Here is a 17,397-nt window from a genome sequence, read left to right on the forward strand (position 1 = left end):
ACGCAGCTACGCAAGTACGCCGCTTTACGCTGAGTGGATGACTAAGCAGCAGAGCAAAACGAAGACCGGAGCTGCAGCCAGGGAGCCAGCGCATACCCAATTCATCATCTCACTGCGCAGCACAGCACAACGGGTCACCACCAGCACTTCACGGACACTCGCACCAAGAGCACAGTTTCGGACACATAATAACATCAGAAAAGCAATGAAAGAAAGCAGAGTGTGATGGCTCACTGTTGTGGCGCGCTGATAGTGCCCGCCGGCCTGCTCCATGTCCAGAGGAAAGCCGTTCAGCGCCCAGGTGAAGGTCAGGTCCATGGTGGGGTCATGTGATGCGTGGCACTGGAGCGTGACATTCTCACCCTGGTTGATGTCAGCGTTGGAGGGGGCCAGAGTGATCTTAGTGCCATCTGCATGGGATAAATGGAGAGATGTCAACAGGGACAACGAGACCATTTATCGGCCAGTGGTGGAAGTAGTTTTGCAACTTTACCGGCCTTGCTTATGCTTTACGATGTTTTTGCAGAGATGGAAATAAGACTCTTATTACATATGAATTTCACCCATCCCAGGTTTTAAAACAAGCTTGATTAGCCACAGTGTTAGGTATCAATCTCAGGAGTGTCTTATTAAACTCCCAGTAAAACCAGGAATGGATCGTTGCTACACAGTGGGAGTCTTATTTCCATCTTTGTTCTTGTATGCTTTTACCATGGTAATCTTTAATAAGGGTGTATGTTATACAGTATCTGTGTTCGCAGTGGGAGTAGGGATGGAGTGGCCTGGGTTGACAGGGGCAGGGCAGTCCTACCTCGGACTGAGAGGATCCCGGTGCTGTTGGCTTTCCCCAGAAAGTTCTCAGCGAAGCAGGTGTACTTCCCCCCATCTGAACGGCTGATATTCCGAATCCAGAGGCTGTTGTCCTCCGTGATGGTGACCCTGCGAGCCGGGACACGCTTTTTAAAGGTATGAAATCCATTTCTTAGGTGCCCGGGAACTTGTAATAATTAAACACATTTGCAGAACTTTGAAAACTTTGATTGAAGCCAGAGTTGTCTGAATGACTTAAATTGAGCAGCATCACACTTATGCCTGATTCACACTGAACAGATTTGCAATCGCGTTTCACTTCATTCACAGTCACGTGTTCCAGACATGATGAACCCATGTTATGTAGATAGTGTGGATCCTCAGATTGAATCTACTCATGAAATGAACGGGCTGGGGTTACCTGCTGTTGTTAGTGAGAAGCTCAGTGCCTCTGCTCCAGAACACTTCGGGTTTGGGTGCGGCTCGTGGGAGACACTCGATCATAACCTCGCCCCCCCGTGCTGCCGGGATCAACCGTCGCACCGGGTTCAACCGGAAATCAGGAGCCTGGACTGCGGCCAGAGAAACAGGGAGAAACAACAGGAAAAACAAATATGAATGTGAATCAGATAGCCAGCACAGGATGTCAGATTATAGAGAATCCATAATGGGTACCGTTTGTAAATTATAATGTTTTTGTTTTAATTATCCAACAGATTACATCCCTGGCTTTGTAAAATAGATTGCCATTTTATGAAATACTTAATAGACTAAATATTGTTGGGGAGGTCTCTTAGAAGCTTTTAGTTTTATAATGAAAAAGAATTGTAATGGACGGATGTTTTTACATGAAGCTTTCTGAGACGTGTTTTAATATTGTAATGACAGATTAGATGGGTGAAAAATGAACTAGCAAAATAATGAGCAAGTATCAGCCTCTATGGAAGCTCCTGCTGGATAGGGAGTAAAGGTCACTCTGGAGACACATCCCTTCTACAGGTTTTACCCTTTCACCTCTCACCTTGCACCCTCAGCTCGGCGTTGGCGTAGATGGTGCCATGTTTGTTTTCTGCCACGCACTGGTACATCCCAGAATCCCCCATGGTCAGGCCAGAGATCCTCAGCTCTCCATTGTTCACTTCAATACGATCCTGGGAGAAGATTGCAAAGAGGGATGAACTATGAATGTTGAGACCTCAACCTCATAGTCTATTACATACTGTGACAGAGATCGAATGATTCTTGGTGGTAGATCTCCTTCCTGACCTGTGAGGGCATTGTGTAAAGGGAAGAGGGTACCCAGGATTGGATGGTCCGACAGTTCATTCCCAGGGTTAGGCGGAAGTCGGCCATCTAGAAAGGGAACTGAGCTACGGTACACTAAATCATTGACCCAGAAGGTTAACGGTGTGGCACCTGTGGATTGGAGGAGCGGGTATGCTCACTAACCAAGGGGTCATGGTTGACAGTATATAAAGAGGACGTAGTGAGGTGATCTGTTCCTTGTGATGGTTATGCAAAGAACCGAATGGACGGATACTGTGATTATTACCGTGAGTGTTTTTTTGGTTTTGTCTGTCTGTCTAAAACTTATTGTTTGTTTGTTTATTAAGAATAGACAGCTAACACGATCCAGAGCTGTTGCCCACGGCCAGCACTAAACCCGGACAATCCTGCACATTGCATCACAGATAAACTGTACTTCACAGCGAGCACTACAGCACGCACTTTGGACTGGTGACGGTGTTTGTATCTCGTGTGTGTTTGTACTGGACTATTGTTTCTTATTGTTTATGGCACTGCAACTGATCATTATTCCCTGTGCAAAACACAGGCTGTGTACTGCCAGTCCTCCTGTTATTTACTGTTGGGTCATCAGACCATTTGGATTACAAATAGAACAGAAACCATTTCACCAGCACTTTGTTGTCTTTTCTTGTTGAATTACTCCACCTGCACGTCACCTGCTTTACTAATTACCACTTTGCCACACATACGCATTCTGTATCCCCCAACTTTTTGTTCTGAATCAAAAAGCACAATTTGAATGCTATAAAATTAGCAATAAACGGATAATGGATTCATAGCAGTTATATTCATTGCCACCAGATATCATGTTTAACCCATGTTATTGTGAAGACTTCACAATGGTCAGCAGTGTTTGTATTCAGCACACCTGATTGCGTACCTGTGAGCTCAGGGGCAGCCTGTTGTGGAGCCACCGCATTGAGGGTCTAGGTTTTCCTGCAGCCGCGCAGCTCCAGCGCAACTGAGAGGCAATCTCCACTTCTGTGTCACTCATCACCTGCAACCACTCTGGTTGGGCTTGGGGGAGAGGGCAAATGTCAGGGACACCAATATTCCACCAACTCAAATACTAGTGTGGTACGAAAACCTGAAGCTTGTGGGTTAGTAACTCTGCACCCCCATCAAGGAGTTAACATTTAATAACAGAATTGAATAACAAGTCTTTTGTATGATTCATTAGGATGTAGTTTTGAACCCGTGTCCTCCCAGGTTCTGTTACCTTGAACGGTGATTCTGCCCTGGTAGCTGACCTGGCCCTCTGAGTTCTTGGCCTCGCACTCGTATACTCCTTCATCCTCGAAGCCCAGCTCGGGGATCTGCAGGATGGGTTTCCTGGCTGTGGGGAGGGCCTTGGTGGGAAGAGAACCGTCCACCTTCCGCCACTGTAGCTCCGGTTCTGGGCTGGGGGAGATTCGCAACAGTGAGGAAGGCTCTTTGTGTAAGAGAAAAAGAGTGGCAATAGGGAAGGAGAGCAGGGGAATGTGAGAGAGAAGTGGGGAGATAGGGCTGGGCAAGAGAGTGAGTGCGAGGGAATGGTCTGGCTAAACAGATCAGTCCTATTTCAATGTTCTGAATTCCTGGTGATTGTTGTGTAAAATATATTATATACAGCACCCATCCATCTAGACATTATGGGTACTGCAGCAAATCACAATGTGGTAGAATGAACCAATAGCGGCCCTTACTTGCCATAGGCGAAGCACTCTAGTTGTGCGGTCTGCCCAGCCAGGGCATAGGTCTCGGAAGGGAAGCGCACCTTAATGCTGGGGCTGTATTTTCTATGGCTGGCTGGAGAGAGAGATAGAGAGACAGAGGGGGATGAGAGGTTATGCTGCAGCTTTACAAAAGTCAGTCTCAGCTGGAACTCAAGTCAAAGACGATGGGTGTATGTTACAATAAGGGAATGTGTTCTCACTGTCGCTGTTGACTCTGAGCAGCGTGGCTTTGCTGAACACACTCTTGGTGATGAAGTCAATGCGGCTCGTGGCGAAGCAGGAGTAGTTGCCTGCATCCTGAAGATCCGCCCTAGCCACATATAGGTTACCCGTCACCTGGGAGACAAACCAGCGGCCGTTCCCAGCTGGCACAAACTCCGGGAATTCCTTCTGCAGCCAGCGATAGGAGAGGCCTTGAAGAGGAAGAAAAAGAGAAAGAGGAGAGGAAGTTTATTAAATACAAAAAATAGGACCTAACTAAGAGACAGGCAGCTAAGTCGGCACAAGATAGTCTTCTAAGAAACAGTCCCAAAGCAGTTTATTTCCTTCATATGTGTAGCATTATATTTGATTGAGTATTTAGACATGTCCACCCAGACAGGTTACCCGGATAGTGTTGGGGTGGGTTGCAAGGTATGGTGAATCCCATCCCCTCGTTAACCGTCAGAGGGCTTCGTTCGTCTGGAGAAAATTCATGGAGGTCTAAAAAATAAAAAAGGGGGAAGGGGTGTATGAATACATTTTGACAAGGCTGCACAGTAATAAATCCCATCCTTAATTTTCAGACTATAGTACATTCATGCAATATGTTGCAGGTTATTTTATATGTTGTAATATTATACATAATATACTGTGGTATCTTTGATTGGATGCACATTATACAAGGCATGTAACCCTAGACTTATCAGTCATCTGCATTATACAAAGGGTGCAGGTTATATTTATTTTATATTATATTTAGAAAATTACTGTATACAGTTAATTCAATATGCAATAGCTTTCTCCAACATGTATTGAGATTGATAAACCAATGCTGAATGGAGGCATATTTTAAGAAACAAGCCATCCCTGAAGAGCAGTGGAAACCCTCAAATATGATACATTTACCAGCAATGCAGAATGGCTGCTTTAGAAACCATGATTCTGAATCTGGAAAGATAAGAGGCTCTCTGGAAAGCGGGTGCGACACTCACAGCCGAATCGGAGCAGGGCCTCTCTGCTGATGACCGTGCCGCTGGGGTTGGTGGCAAGGCACTGGTAGGAGCCACTGTCCCGGGCACCCATTGGGGTGCTTATCACAAGGTTACCTGCCATCAGGCTGTAGCGCGGGTCTGAGTCCAAGCGCAGATCTGTGCCGTTCATCTTCCACCTGCAGGTGGTGCTCACGTCACTTTTGCACTATAGTGTATAACGCTATGCGCAATAACTATGACTCAGTATATGCATGCAAGTGTGCGCATCCCCAACCTTGCAACTAGCTTAATCTAAAGAGCAGCTAACCACAAGGAGCAGACGATGTAAGATCTCTCTTGATCAAGTCTAGAGCTGCACAAACCCATTATTCGATCAAGCTCTCCACAGGTATGGATTGGGTGAATTTACCTTTCCAAGTGAAACAACAGAAGAAACAGCTGCTTGGTAAATTAGCCAGGTCAACATCAACCACCCCTCACCTAATTGTCAGCACCTGATTTCTGTGGAGAGCTCCAAATAATCGATTCCTGCAGCAATAATCAGGACAATCTCTCCAATTAAAACAAAGTCCTACTATACTGTAGAAATGAATGCCCATGCCTCCTTTATAAAGTAAGTATATATTAGGTTTCTAGTCTAGACAAATAGCAGTTAAAAAACACTCTGCAACATGTACCAAACTGTGGAGCCTCTATAACGGGACACGATAACTCACCTGTATGAGGCTGAGGGGTTGGCTCTGGCTCTGCAGGAGAGTGTCACCTTCTCCTCGGCCGAACCCTCTGGGTAGAGAACACTGGAGGGCTGCTCTTCGAACACTGGCCCATAGCTGGACCCCGTCGAGATGCCTTGCACTGGAACAGAGAAAACCAGAAGAGTTCTGTTTGCCTGTACATTTTACTAAAAAGAATCGCTCCGTGCTTGAAAGGGGCACCTGTTTGTAGTTTTCTGCTTCTGCAAAGTGTTTTTTATACTGGTTTTGTGAGATTCATGAGTCTTCTGGAGAGGTGCTCAATATGGAACTGGGATATTTTGTATGGGAGGTTGTTCTTTCGACCACTAGAGTATTTGTGCTTTTTACAAAAGAAAGAGGGGGGGGGGGGGGGGGGGGGGGGGGGGGGGGGGGGGGGGGGGTGGGGGGAGAGGTGGGGGGGGGGGGGGGGGGGGGGTTGGGGGGGGGGGGGGGGGTGGGGGGGGGGGGGGTGGGGGGGGGGGTGGGGGGGGGGGGTGTGGGGGGGGGGTGGGGGGGGGGGGGGGGGGGGGGGTATTCTGAACTGCCTATCACAGTGCAATAGGAAACAGAGAAACTGTGTGAATAATGAACCCCTCAGACCAGTGCTCAAGGTCTCTCCAAGCTGCCATGGGGGACAGATTAAGAATCCCACGCTACCACAATGCAGTGCAAAACATCACACATAATAACAAACATTATAATGACTGTACTGTGGCAGAAACCATTAATCTAAATCAGTGGTTTTTAACCATTTCATCTCAAGTACCGATGTTTCCAACAGCGACCACCAGGTGTACCAGTAACTATTCGCAATCTTAAACTGCTGTTGAAAATCTGAGCCCTACCCCATTACAACCAGGGTTGTTGTGTCTGTACTCTCTTGTTTGTTGCCTCATTCTGCTGAATGGTTAATCTATGCAGACCATGACTGCAATGAACTCGGCATGTTTACACAACTCTAATTGTGTACAGTGGTAATACATGGAACAGAGCATGCTGCAGCTCGCATGCTCAGTGTTGCTGAAGTCCTGATCTGACAGCTGTAACACACACAGCTCTTCTGATTTACATACCATTTACTTTTCAGTAAAAACAAGTTCTCCCAAGAACATGTCAAAACGGGTAGTTTTGAGAACACTCAAATCATTTGAATGATTTCTTACTGAAAGCTATTATCTCCAGATAAAGAGCTAGATAGATAGACACAGTAGATACGGTATATTTATATGAATGGCACTGAAAGGATCTGGTTCTTGCAGTATTAAACAGGTAACCCTTGATGATAGAACTCTGCAGATGTGTCAAGAATAAGCTGTGCAGGGGCGCAACTATTAATATTACCGAGGTTAAAAAAAACCGTGTCACTGTACCAATGCGAGACAAAACACAATAGTGTATTCAACGCACTAAGAGCTCCTTCTGACCACAAACTTAAACAAAACAGTGTAACGCACTTTATAGTTTGCACTACAAGGTGTTGATGAACTACAGCAAGCACATTAAATAACGGGTATCACTGGGGTGACTCTATTTCCAAAGCTAAGAACAGGGACACACACATATAAAATAGTTTTAAAAATATCCAGTGTTTTTTTTTTTTTTTTTTAATTTTAAGCATGCTCCTTATTTAAATATAGTAGGGTTCACTAAGTGCTACTGTCAACTTTGCCGTTTACAACTCGCTGTAAAACTGAATACGATTCAGTAAAGCATTTTTTAGAATCTTATATACTCCTTTCAAATTAAATACAAATCACAATACACATGCTTAAGTATATATTGTCTATATGTCCATTTAAAAACTATTTTCAGAAAATATCACCATCTGAAGCATTTTGAAACTGGTAAACATGGAAGACAAATATTAATTCAGATGTGAAAACACACATTTTAGTATAATATATAAAGTAAAGAAAACATATCATGTACAATTTAATTGATATCATTTTGAATATTTATTTTATTTAATATGGAAACCTAGACTCACAATATTATTCTGCACCCATATTTTTAATATGACTGCCGAGTGTTTCTGTAACGAGTGCTATTTGGCGCACTTGGAAATCGGGACTTGTTTTTTAAAGTTTTGGAGAAAAATGTTGGGACCAGTAATTGGAAGTGATTGAATGAGAGGAAGGGTAACATTTGTTCTCAAGAAAAATCACCTGGTTTAACTGTCATTTAACGGGAGTCCAGTGAAGGTGTTAGAGGTGATCGTCGCATTTGACTACAGGGGTAATTAGCTGGCATTGTTCACAGGTGATTATTGTTAATGGGCAGCGCTATAATAGTGTGGTCGGGCAAAGATAAGGTATCTCTTCGGTTCTTGCTATGTGTATAATGGAGTTTTTTGACCGGTGCTGGCGAGCGGCCCGGTCATTACGCAGCTCCATTCCATCGGCGATGCAGCTTTTTCTCCTTTTCTCCTGCTTTTTTGTTGCAGGTATTTTCCCTTCGCAGAGTTCTGCGGGGCACGGCGAAACAGAGACGTACAGCGAAGAAAACGAGTTTAGTCCGGGCCAACCTAGGATCACATCGAAACAGGGTTGCACGGCGAGGAGCCCGACCCTCTTGCGGGGACGCACGGCGAGGAGCCCGACCCTCTTGCTGGGACGCACGGCGAGGAGCCCGACCCTCTTGCTGGGACGCACGGCGAGGAGCCCGACCCTCTTGCTGGGACGCACGGCGAGGAGCCCGACCCTCTTGCTGGGACGCACGGCGAGGAGCCCGACCCTCTTGCTGGGACGCACGGCGAGGAGCCCGACCCTCTTGCTGGGACGCACGGCGAGGAGCCCGACCCTCTTGCTGGGACGCACGGCGAGGAGCCCGACCCTCTTGCTGGGACGCACGGCGAGGAGCCCGACCCTCTTGCTGGGACGCACGGCGAGGAGAACGTTTTGGTCCAACGTCCAGTGCCATCAAGGCCTTACCCTGTAAGGTTTTTTCCACCTTTATGGCATCCCAGTGCCGTCACTCCCTTTCCTTTCAAGCTGCTTAGCCCTCGGGTGATCCCTGTCCACGCGCCCATGCCGCCTGAGCTCCGAAGGGTTATGAATTCCAAGCCTACTGCAGTTCCCCGGCCGCTACCCATTAGCCTTGCAGCAGCGGTCCACGTGTTGTGCAATGGAAGCACAATGTACCTGAGGGTACGAACTGACATGTACGGGTTCAAGTATAAATCGGGCCAGCTGACTCTGGGGACCGGTTGCAGAAGCAATGGAGTCTCTAGCGGGTATCTTCTCTTTTACATACGGCCTGAAAGCATGTGGAACCCAAGTGTCTGTGAGTATGCCATGCTGGAGACAGTTCTTTCTTTACTTTAAAATTGTTACAAGCAACAGGTTCATCGGATTGTGTGGGGTGGCTTTTTAAAAACCATGCATAATTTTATTTTATCTGTGTCGGGTACTTCTGATAAAGTACTGATCTGCTTTCTGATGTAACAATTTATTTCATGTTCTCTTTCTATACCACCTTCAAGGTGGAAGCTGGGCAATTGGTCTACAAGAACATCCTTAAATACGTCCCATCTGTCCACAACAGTACAATTCGGAGATCTATGCCACTCATTGTACCCCTTCAGTGTCGTTACTATAGGTAAGAAACCTCTTTCTGATTATGTAGTGAAAGCAGACTTTAACCCTGGTTTTTACAGCTGTTTAAAGAAGCTAATATCCAAGAGGCATGTTGCATTGAAAACACGACTATCTTACTATTATAAGACTGTTGCTTATTCTACTGAAACCTGGATGCTGCTCTGGTGGAGCTTCTGTGGAGGTCAGCTGTTCTAAATCCACTGCTTGCTGGTAATGCTTCACAGGGATGCTTGCAGTTAACTTTGCATGAACTAGAATTTCAGAGGCAGGCGAATCTACAACTTTTAAAGCTGTAGTACGTGGCTTTGGTGTAGCATGTTGCAAGGTAATGACTTGGGAGTGACTTGATTCTGGAGTTGCATTACCTCAACACACCACAGCAATGACATCCCATGTTAAATAAATATAGCAGGGCTTAAATTCCTTTTTTAATGTCCTGTTCTAGGTTTAAGAACCCACACACTCTGTAATTGCACCTCCTCCCTTTTCCAGGTGTATGGTGGACAGCAAGTATGAAACCTGTAGCTCCCATTCTGTGCCTCCCAGAACCAAGAATACAATCAATTTCTTTGTTTTCCAGTTCAATGCGTTGTCCCCTTTGGTAGGTTTCCCTTTGTACCTGCTAATCCCTATACTGCGTTTCAACACACCCCTGTTGGCACCCAGTAATCTACTTCACGATTGCCTGGATTTCTTCCAATGCAATTTCTGTTTCTTCTGTAACAGACACCAATGCCATGTTCACACTTCCTGAAACTATTGCTAGCATGTGTTGGAAGTGTGGCGCTTGCATGAAGTGCATGGCAACCCAAAGACTGCACCACAAAAAAAGCACCACAAGCAGTGATGCCCTGCTGGTAATTGAGAAGCAGGGAGGAGATGACGGGGAGAGAAAGACCAGCGCAGCTATTAGTGAACTGGAGGAGGCCTTTCTGTCTTACAAAGGCGTGGCCAAAGAGGATCGGGAGGCCCTGTCTCCAGGGGGACCATGTGTTTGAGAAGGGCCATAACGGGCTTTTGGATGTTGAGGCAGAAGGCAGGGAAGATCATGATCCTATCCAGCATTCGGAAGAGACCTATGCTTACACCAAGGTGGCAGAGCACAGTGACCCTGAGAACTATGAGGGGGCTGGGGAGCCTGGTCACTTTGGAGAGGTGGATGAGTGGAGGGTGCTGTCTGCAGAGAACTGGTATGGGGGTTTATTAAACATTGTGGTTTGTTTCCACTCTATTGGAGTGTCTACCATGTAATATGGGAACAAGCAAAGTAGATTTAAAATCACATTGAGGATGTGACATGGTTTTACTGACATTTTTAAACCCGGAGTTTGTCTGATGCCCTACACGCTATTTGACCTTTTTGGAGGTTAAGCATTCAATTGTTTTGTATTGCCCTTCTGCTTGCATTTCTAATACTGATCACTTCTCTTCAGGTGATAACAGGAGATGCAGTTCTCCTGTGTTTTGGATTATCATGACTGAATAAATGTTTTGACATTCTACCTTGTGCTTTATTTTGTCCTTCCTCCTGAAATGTTTTTTAAATAAACCAATTTATCAACTGGGCTGAATTTAGTTCAGTTGAGCTATTAGCTACTCTGGACCATTCAGTTGCCTGAATAGCCACCCCCTCCTGTCTTTATAGAAAATCCCCCCCCCAGATGAGAGAAATGGTTCTTGTAATTGACTTTGCATTTTGTTCACCTCGAGTTGCTTTTGGATAAGTGTCTGCTAAATGATTTAAAATACATTAGTTGATCCCATAAACTGATTGAAGGCTGGTATATAGTGAGGAGACCACATCTAGCATTAACTTGTGCCTTAAGTTTTATTAGCATCAGAAAGGAAGTGTGACACAGCCTCCATCCACACCTTGGTCTGGAGGCATTGCACAGCCTGAGAGCTGCAGCCTCAGCATGCCGTAGCATTTGCTTACGTGAACCACCGGATGGTGCCAAGTCACCACTATGTGATACTTTGGACACTGAACAAAAGTTAAATATGTTATGTGCCTATAAAAGATCAGGGATGGGAATAAGACTTGCATAGTGCTAAAAATTAGCCCCCAGTTTGTACAGGCAGCAATATCAGTTGTCTCGCTACACTCCCAGTAAAAGAGGAATGGATCCAACTGCTCTTCAACATGATCCACCCCACCCCCTAAGGTAGAGATGGGTCATGTCAGAATACAAAACAATCCGTTCATATGATCCTTGTTAAATACAAATTTAGATCAGCAAGATGATGTTATGCAGTAATTCTGAAAAGATAACCTGAATACTTAAACAACAATAGCTCATTTATCTGCACCTCATTCTACTGAGACTTCATTTATCCTCTGATCCCTGTCATGTTGTCTCCAACATGCAGTAAATTATTGCTAATGTAGACTTAATGCCCGTGGTGCACACACACACGTCAGCCTAAAACCAGCATAGGTCACAACAGCGCACTAGAGAAGCAATAATTCATTTATTAAGAACTGCAGAAGGATGTGGAGTCTTTCTCAAGGTTCAAAAGAATGGCTAGCAGCAGGGAATTGTTTTAAAAACAAAAACTTGTGAAAAATATAACACTTGTTTCTATGCGTGCTATTAATGTAAGAAGTAAAAATGACTAGTTCCTGTGTTTTATTCATGCATTCTGTTCACACGCAACGACCCTCATTTATCTGTGGAATTCATGTATATAAATGTTTATATAAATTCACACAAATATGGTTTACTTAGGTTTTTCTTTTGTTTTGTTTTATCAAGAGAAAAGTAAAACAAACTAAACTTACAGAAGGCTGCTTTTTAAAATTGCTGCTATAGTTTTGTCTTTCTGTGTCTTACAGCAGGGGTGAGTCGGGGGCTTTCAGTCAAAAACGAGCAGCACGCTCTGTGCCATCAATCTTTTATAAGTGTCTCGTCATTTACTAAAAAAAAAAAAAAACACACATTCCCTTTGCCTGCTGACCTACAATAACAGTGTTCATTTTTAATAGTTTTTCCAAATCCCCCCAGCCCCCCACTGTCTCCCCATCCCCCAGATACACATTGCACGTTAGCATCACATCTTTATTTCAACAAAACTGCTCCTGACTGGAGAAGCGAGCGAACGACGAGACTCTTACCAGTGGCATGGCTGAGGGTCAATGACACGAGAGCGACCAGATTAGACAGACGCCCCATTCTGAATCAGAAGAGACGACCGCTCCTCTGCATGGAAACCAGTCACGCACAGGGTCTGCTGTGACAGAGAGAAAGAAAAACATCTTTAGGATCATTTATACAGGTCTATTACTACAAGGAGGCAGTCTGGTGCTTAACTAAACAGCTCCAAGAAGCGCTCCAACTACATCATTCCACTTACCATTCTTAATATTCCCAAGTCCAAAAAGGAAAAAGGACTCCTTTCCTGTGCCTTGTGCAAAAAAACCATCTGCCTTCAATCTGAGCAATGAATCTGCTCTGCAGTAGTTAGAATAGTAGTTAGCAAGTAGAATACCGGGAGTGTCGTTTTCTTTTGCTAAACAACCCTTTTTTGTTAAATGGATTTGTCTCCAAATAAACATAATTCATTATAAACACCATCAGAATGCCCATAAGCCACAACATTATCTAAGTTATATCTTTTTTGAGTGTGTTTGATGATTTGGAGTTAAAACGTTTGAGCCCAATATGTTTAAAATGGAATGAAAAAACATAAAAGAGGAAAAGGCTTCAGACTATAGGTTCTTGAGCTCTGTTAGAGGTCTTCCAGTACAGAACTGCTTACCCTCAGCTACGGAAGCTACTCTCCAAAGTGCAGCTTAGCTTCCCCCCAAACAAACCACAGCTCATTCAACTCTAAAGCATTAGAGAACTTGATTAACTATTCCATTGTAATGTGTATGGAGTTACTGAAAGGTCTTCCTCGATTTCCTTGGGTCTGTACATGGCAGAGTTCCCACCACACAACTGGCAGATTGTTCATTTCAGTTCTAAATTGAACAGTCCCGACATCCACACTTGTGCTATAGACCAAGGATGTCCACTTCCTAGAAACAGAACTGGCAATAATGCTGTCCTTTATCTCAACTCTGCTCTTGCTCTCCCCTGGAGCGATTTTTTAGGGTCCCATTAAAATATGACTTCCTGGCTTTGTACCCTCCCCATACACAAATATAGGATCCATTCTTCTCTGCTAAAGCTATCAGAAACTATAATAAATGCCAAGTGGAAACATTTCCCGAACGGTTTCCCTAGCATATTCTTTAATCTTTGAGTGCAGTTTCAAATGTTTGAAGATGGACACATTTAATCTGTTAAACCACTGAAGCCAAGCCTAAAATCTAGACCACCAAATACTGTGTTACTTCTTTATCCTGCTTCTTGAATCCCCCTATATCCATTTCCATCGACCTCTTCTACACAATGACATTATCACCCCACCCCCCGTCTGCCATCTACTACACTCTGTATATGTTTTATTACAGGGATTATTTTTCTTCTTCCAGTAATTGTAAAGTAATACAGCTTCAAGAGAGAATCTCTGGAGTTAACAGCAATGGGATTTCTGTTTCAGTGGCTAAGGATCCCTGTGGAGATCCCTCTGCTCACTGTCCGGGCTAATTCACTGCTCCTGTCTGTGTGTGGTCTAGTCAATATAGTTAATATTTCATGAAATTATACACCCCATCCCCAACTGTAAAGAAAGCAACAAAGCCTGCAGCAATTTTTTTCTTTTAGACCCTGATAGCCTTCTGATAACCCCTCCCTGAGTCACTGCTGCACAGGGGGTATTGTTTCAACTCTTGTATATGAAACCAAGGTTTATTTTTTAAATGAATAATTGATCTTGAAAGTCCTTGTAAAAAGTTTTTTTTTTTTTTTTTTAAAGTTAGCTAACTTTACTGTAACACGAAAGCAGAGTTGTTTGCCCAAATGAAAGAGAGAGATTGCCAATGGGTGTTGATCACTTGTAAAGACACAAATGACGAATACATGATAAATACGTAATCAATACGTGCATTTTCACATGTCACTGTAGCCATGAAAACGGGAAGATGTAAGATTTATGGACTGCATGAAGCCGAAAACCAGCCCTAGCCACACCGAAGTCTGCAGTAGCGGCTATTATAGTAACTCCACAGAAATACAACAAAGAAATGATCTTTATTTGCTACAGTTTCACTGAAATGGCTGATGAGGAGGTATTAGTTTAACATGCCTCTCCCAAACTCGCTTCAGGTTTCTGTCTGCATCAGCGGACAAAACAAGTCTAAGTAAGATTTATTCCAATTTTATTGATTGAGTGTTTAAATCATGGATTCTGTGAAGGATGTATATAGGAGCATTTTACCCGCTGCCTCTTACAGTCACTCTTATAACACACAGTTATAACACCATGGTATGATTTGCTGTAAAATAACCGCACAGCTGGGTGCATTGTTAGGCTCAGTGCAAAGCTGAGTTCTTTTCCATGTGCATCCCACAGCCCTACCCCCTCCACTCCTCCCTTACAAGCTTCAGCTGACCCCCCCTCCCTCCCTCCCTTAATAAAGAGCGGGGCTGTCCCAGTCAGACAATAGCTCCTGTATGGAGGACAGAGCAGCCCGTTCCTCTGAATTAAAGAGCTATTATGGTCAAGCAGTTTCATCTCTTGACCTCTGGGGGTCGGCGTGGAGTGTGGCCCTGTCACCCTGAGGCGATCAGCTCACCACTTCAGAACTTCAAAAAAGGTTTCAAAACTCCCTTTGTGCTGTTTGAGTGCCTGTGAGTGTGCGTTTGTGGGACTCTTTTGAGTTCAAAGCGAAAGTCGGTCAGCTTTGACATTCCCTTTAAATCCACAGCGGGAAAACATTTCTCAAAAACAAAACTACCAAACAAAAGCTTATCGTTAGGAAATGATTCTTATCATTGTACTATTAATCACTGCGAACCTCTGAACCTCTTGCTTTTGCCCAAGACGGTTGCTTTGAAATCTTTACTGCTGAGAAGAATATCCTGTTTTATCAACACAGTTGATGGATTTTATGCTCTCTCTCTCATGATTTATATATTCGTGGATCATCTTAAAACATATAATCTAAATAAAGCAGACAATCTGTGCCATAGAGAGAGCACATATACATTTAATACTGGTGAATATGGGTCATACATTTAAATATATAGCTTTACAATGCATATAGTGAACCTAGAGAGTGAACTCAAAATATATGTTATATAATTTAAAACTGAATTAGTCATACATTTGACACAATGATTTCATTAAATTTTTGACTGTTTATTTGAACTCTGTGGGGTACAAGAAATTGACGTGCTAAGAGTTTGAAAACACAGATTTGAATTTTGAAGAATAGGAAACAATTATACACGCAGTGACCAAAGTGGATATGGGGTAGGTGCTTTAAACAGAACTTTCCAATTGAATCAAACAGCTTTGACACACTGATGTACAACTATAACAAAATAGAGGCCAAGCAGGCGAATATCTTCAGTCTAACTGAACACATACACATTCACACACTCATAGTGTGACTGCTTGCCACCTATATGCTATTCTCTCTCAATGAAAGTCAGTAACACTTACTCCCTCGCTCCTTGTGTAGAATAATAAAGTGCTGAGTGTTGTGAAGTGAAGCAGCTCAGATTGCAGGCAGCGGTGGCAGCAGCAGAGGCATGAGTAGAATGAGGTCCTTTAGCTGCTTGCTTCTGGTACTGCTGCTGCAGCAAGTGCTAACCAATCCGAGAGTGCTGGGGCTGCAGAGAGCAGAGAAACCACGTCCTGTGTCTCATTGAGCTTGTGTGCGTCTTTGTGTGAGCGTCTGTGTGTTAGAGAGCTCGGAATAAACGCATGCAAGGAAAAGCCAGCCGGAAACAATCAGTCATTTAATACATTAACCTCTCATTTGCACTAACAACCCACACCCCCCTCCCCTCCCCTCCCTGTTAAAATAATGCCAACCAAGGGTTTAAGATCCATTTCTTTATCTCTTATTTACACTAGCAGTGGTATCCCTGGTCCACTTTCTTGTGCTCATGGTCACTGGTACCCTTCCTGTGGTGCAGTTACATTTACTCCAGTGGTCTATGGGCAACCAAACCATGAGCCCTACTGCGCTTGGAATGCTGTATTAGAGAAACCAAGAAAGAAAGACCAGAAGATCTTCAACATAGGATGTAAATGCTGAAGACTTAGCCTGTATTTTATTAAAGTATTTAAGTAAATGATATATGAATATATTGGTTTTGCTCCGTTAATCAAGGCAAAAGCGAAAATAGATTTGTAAGAGTTCATTCTGTTTGCAGTCTCTACTTATATGGGCTTGTTGCTATTCACAAAGTTTACACAAACCTACAGCAGTCGAAGAACGGCTATGTAAAAATCAAACTTAATTAATTTCAATCAATCAGATCAGCTCTTTCAAATGTATTTAAAAAACATGTCACTTAAATCTTTGGGAATATGTCTACAGTTTTAAATATGCTCAATAATGTGCAATGGAAAACGACCGCTGCATTGAACGGTAATTAGGGTCAACATGCTGTACTTTTAAACACAGATGGGTTATGATGCTTCTCTGATCTCACGGGACTCCATATTTGAACAAGTATCCATGCTGTGGAATTGATAGCTATCACATAGCACGGCAGTTATTATGTGTTTACCTAGACTTTCAAAATATTTGTATTTTTAATAGACCCCAAACGGGAGCGTAGGCAGCTTTCGAAGGTGAAAATCAATAGCGTTGCCTGAGCACAGGACCGAACACAGCTGCTAGGAGCAACCCAGCCTGATCTCAGCGAAAACAAGAGCTGCTGAGCCCAGCAACTTGACAATACCCAGACCACTTCCCATATGATGACAGTCAGGGGGGTACTGAGAAAGAGCAAAGAAGAGAGGGGGAGAGGGAGAGGAGAGGGGGTGAGCACAGAGAGAGGAGCAAAGAAAGAAGAGAAGAGCAGGGAGAGGGTAAAGGAGGGGGAAGAAAGGACGAGGCAACAAAAGTATGTAGTATACCATGTAACTGCAGTGGCCATCGATAGTTAGCCTGTATTTATTAGTCTTACACTTG

General features: G+C 44.0%; 1 protein-coding gene across 2 annotated transcripts in view; it reads right to left on the minus strand.

Annotated features, from left to right (window-relative positions):
- The window catches only part of LOC121304623 (contactin-2-like), a 30,629-nt gene that overhangs the window by 11,085 nt on the left and 2,147 nt on the right, over positions 1–17,397 (minus strand). Inside the window, exons 2-13 of one of the 2 annotated variants that reach the window (XM_041235853.1) lie at positions 12,472–12,584; positions 5,743–5,881; positions 5,027–5,202; positions 4,440–4,535; positions 4,034–4,246; positions 3,804–3,906; positions 3,338–3,519; positions 2,999–3,135; positions 1,832–1,961; positions 1,232–1,382; positions 812–939; positions 235–410 (exon numbers count right to left, since the gene is read on the minus strand). In XM_041235853.1, coding sequence (XP_041091787.1) covers positions 235–410; positions 812–939; positions 1,232–1,382; positions 1,832–1,961; positions 2,999–3,135; positions 3,338–3,519; positions 3,804–3,906; positions 4,034–4,246; positions 4,440–4,535; positions 5,027–5,202; positions 5,743–5,881; positions 12,472–12,529 — 1,689 coding nt within the window. In that variant the 5' untranslated portion in view covers positions 12,530–12,584. Of the gene's footprint in view, positions 1–234; positions 411–811; positions 940–1,231; positions 1,383–1,831; positions 1,962–2,998; positions 3,136–3,337; positions 3,520–3,803; positions 3,907–4,033; positions 4,247–4,439; positions 4,536–5,026; positions 5,203–5,742; positions 5,882–12,471; positions 12,588–17,397 lie in introns of both variants that reach the window. The other variant, XM_041235852.1, reaches the window with a different exon arrangement.

This window comes from Polyodon spathula, chromosome 39 (genome assembly GCF_017654505.1).
Source record: "Polyodon spathula isolate WHYD16114869_AA chromosome 39, ASM1765450v1, whole genome shotgun sequence".
Taxonomy (NCBI): domain Eukaryota; kingdom Metazoa; phylum Chordata; class Actinopteri; order Acipenseriformes; family Polyodontidae; genus Polyodon; species Polyodon spathula.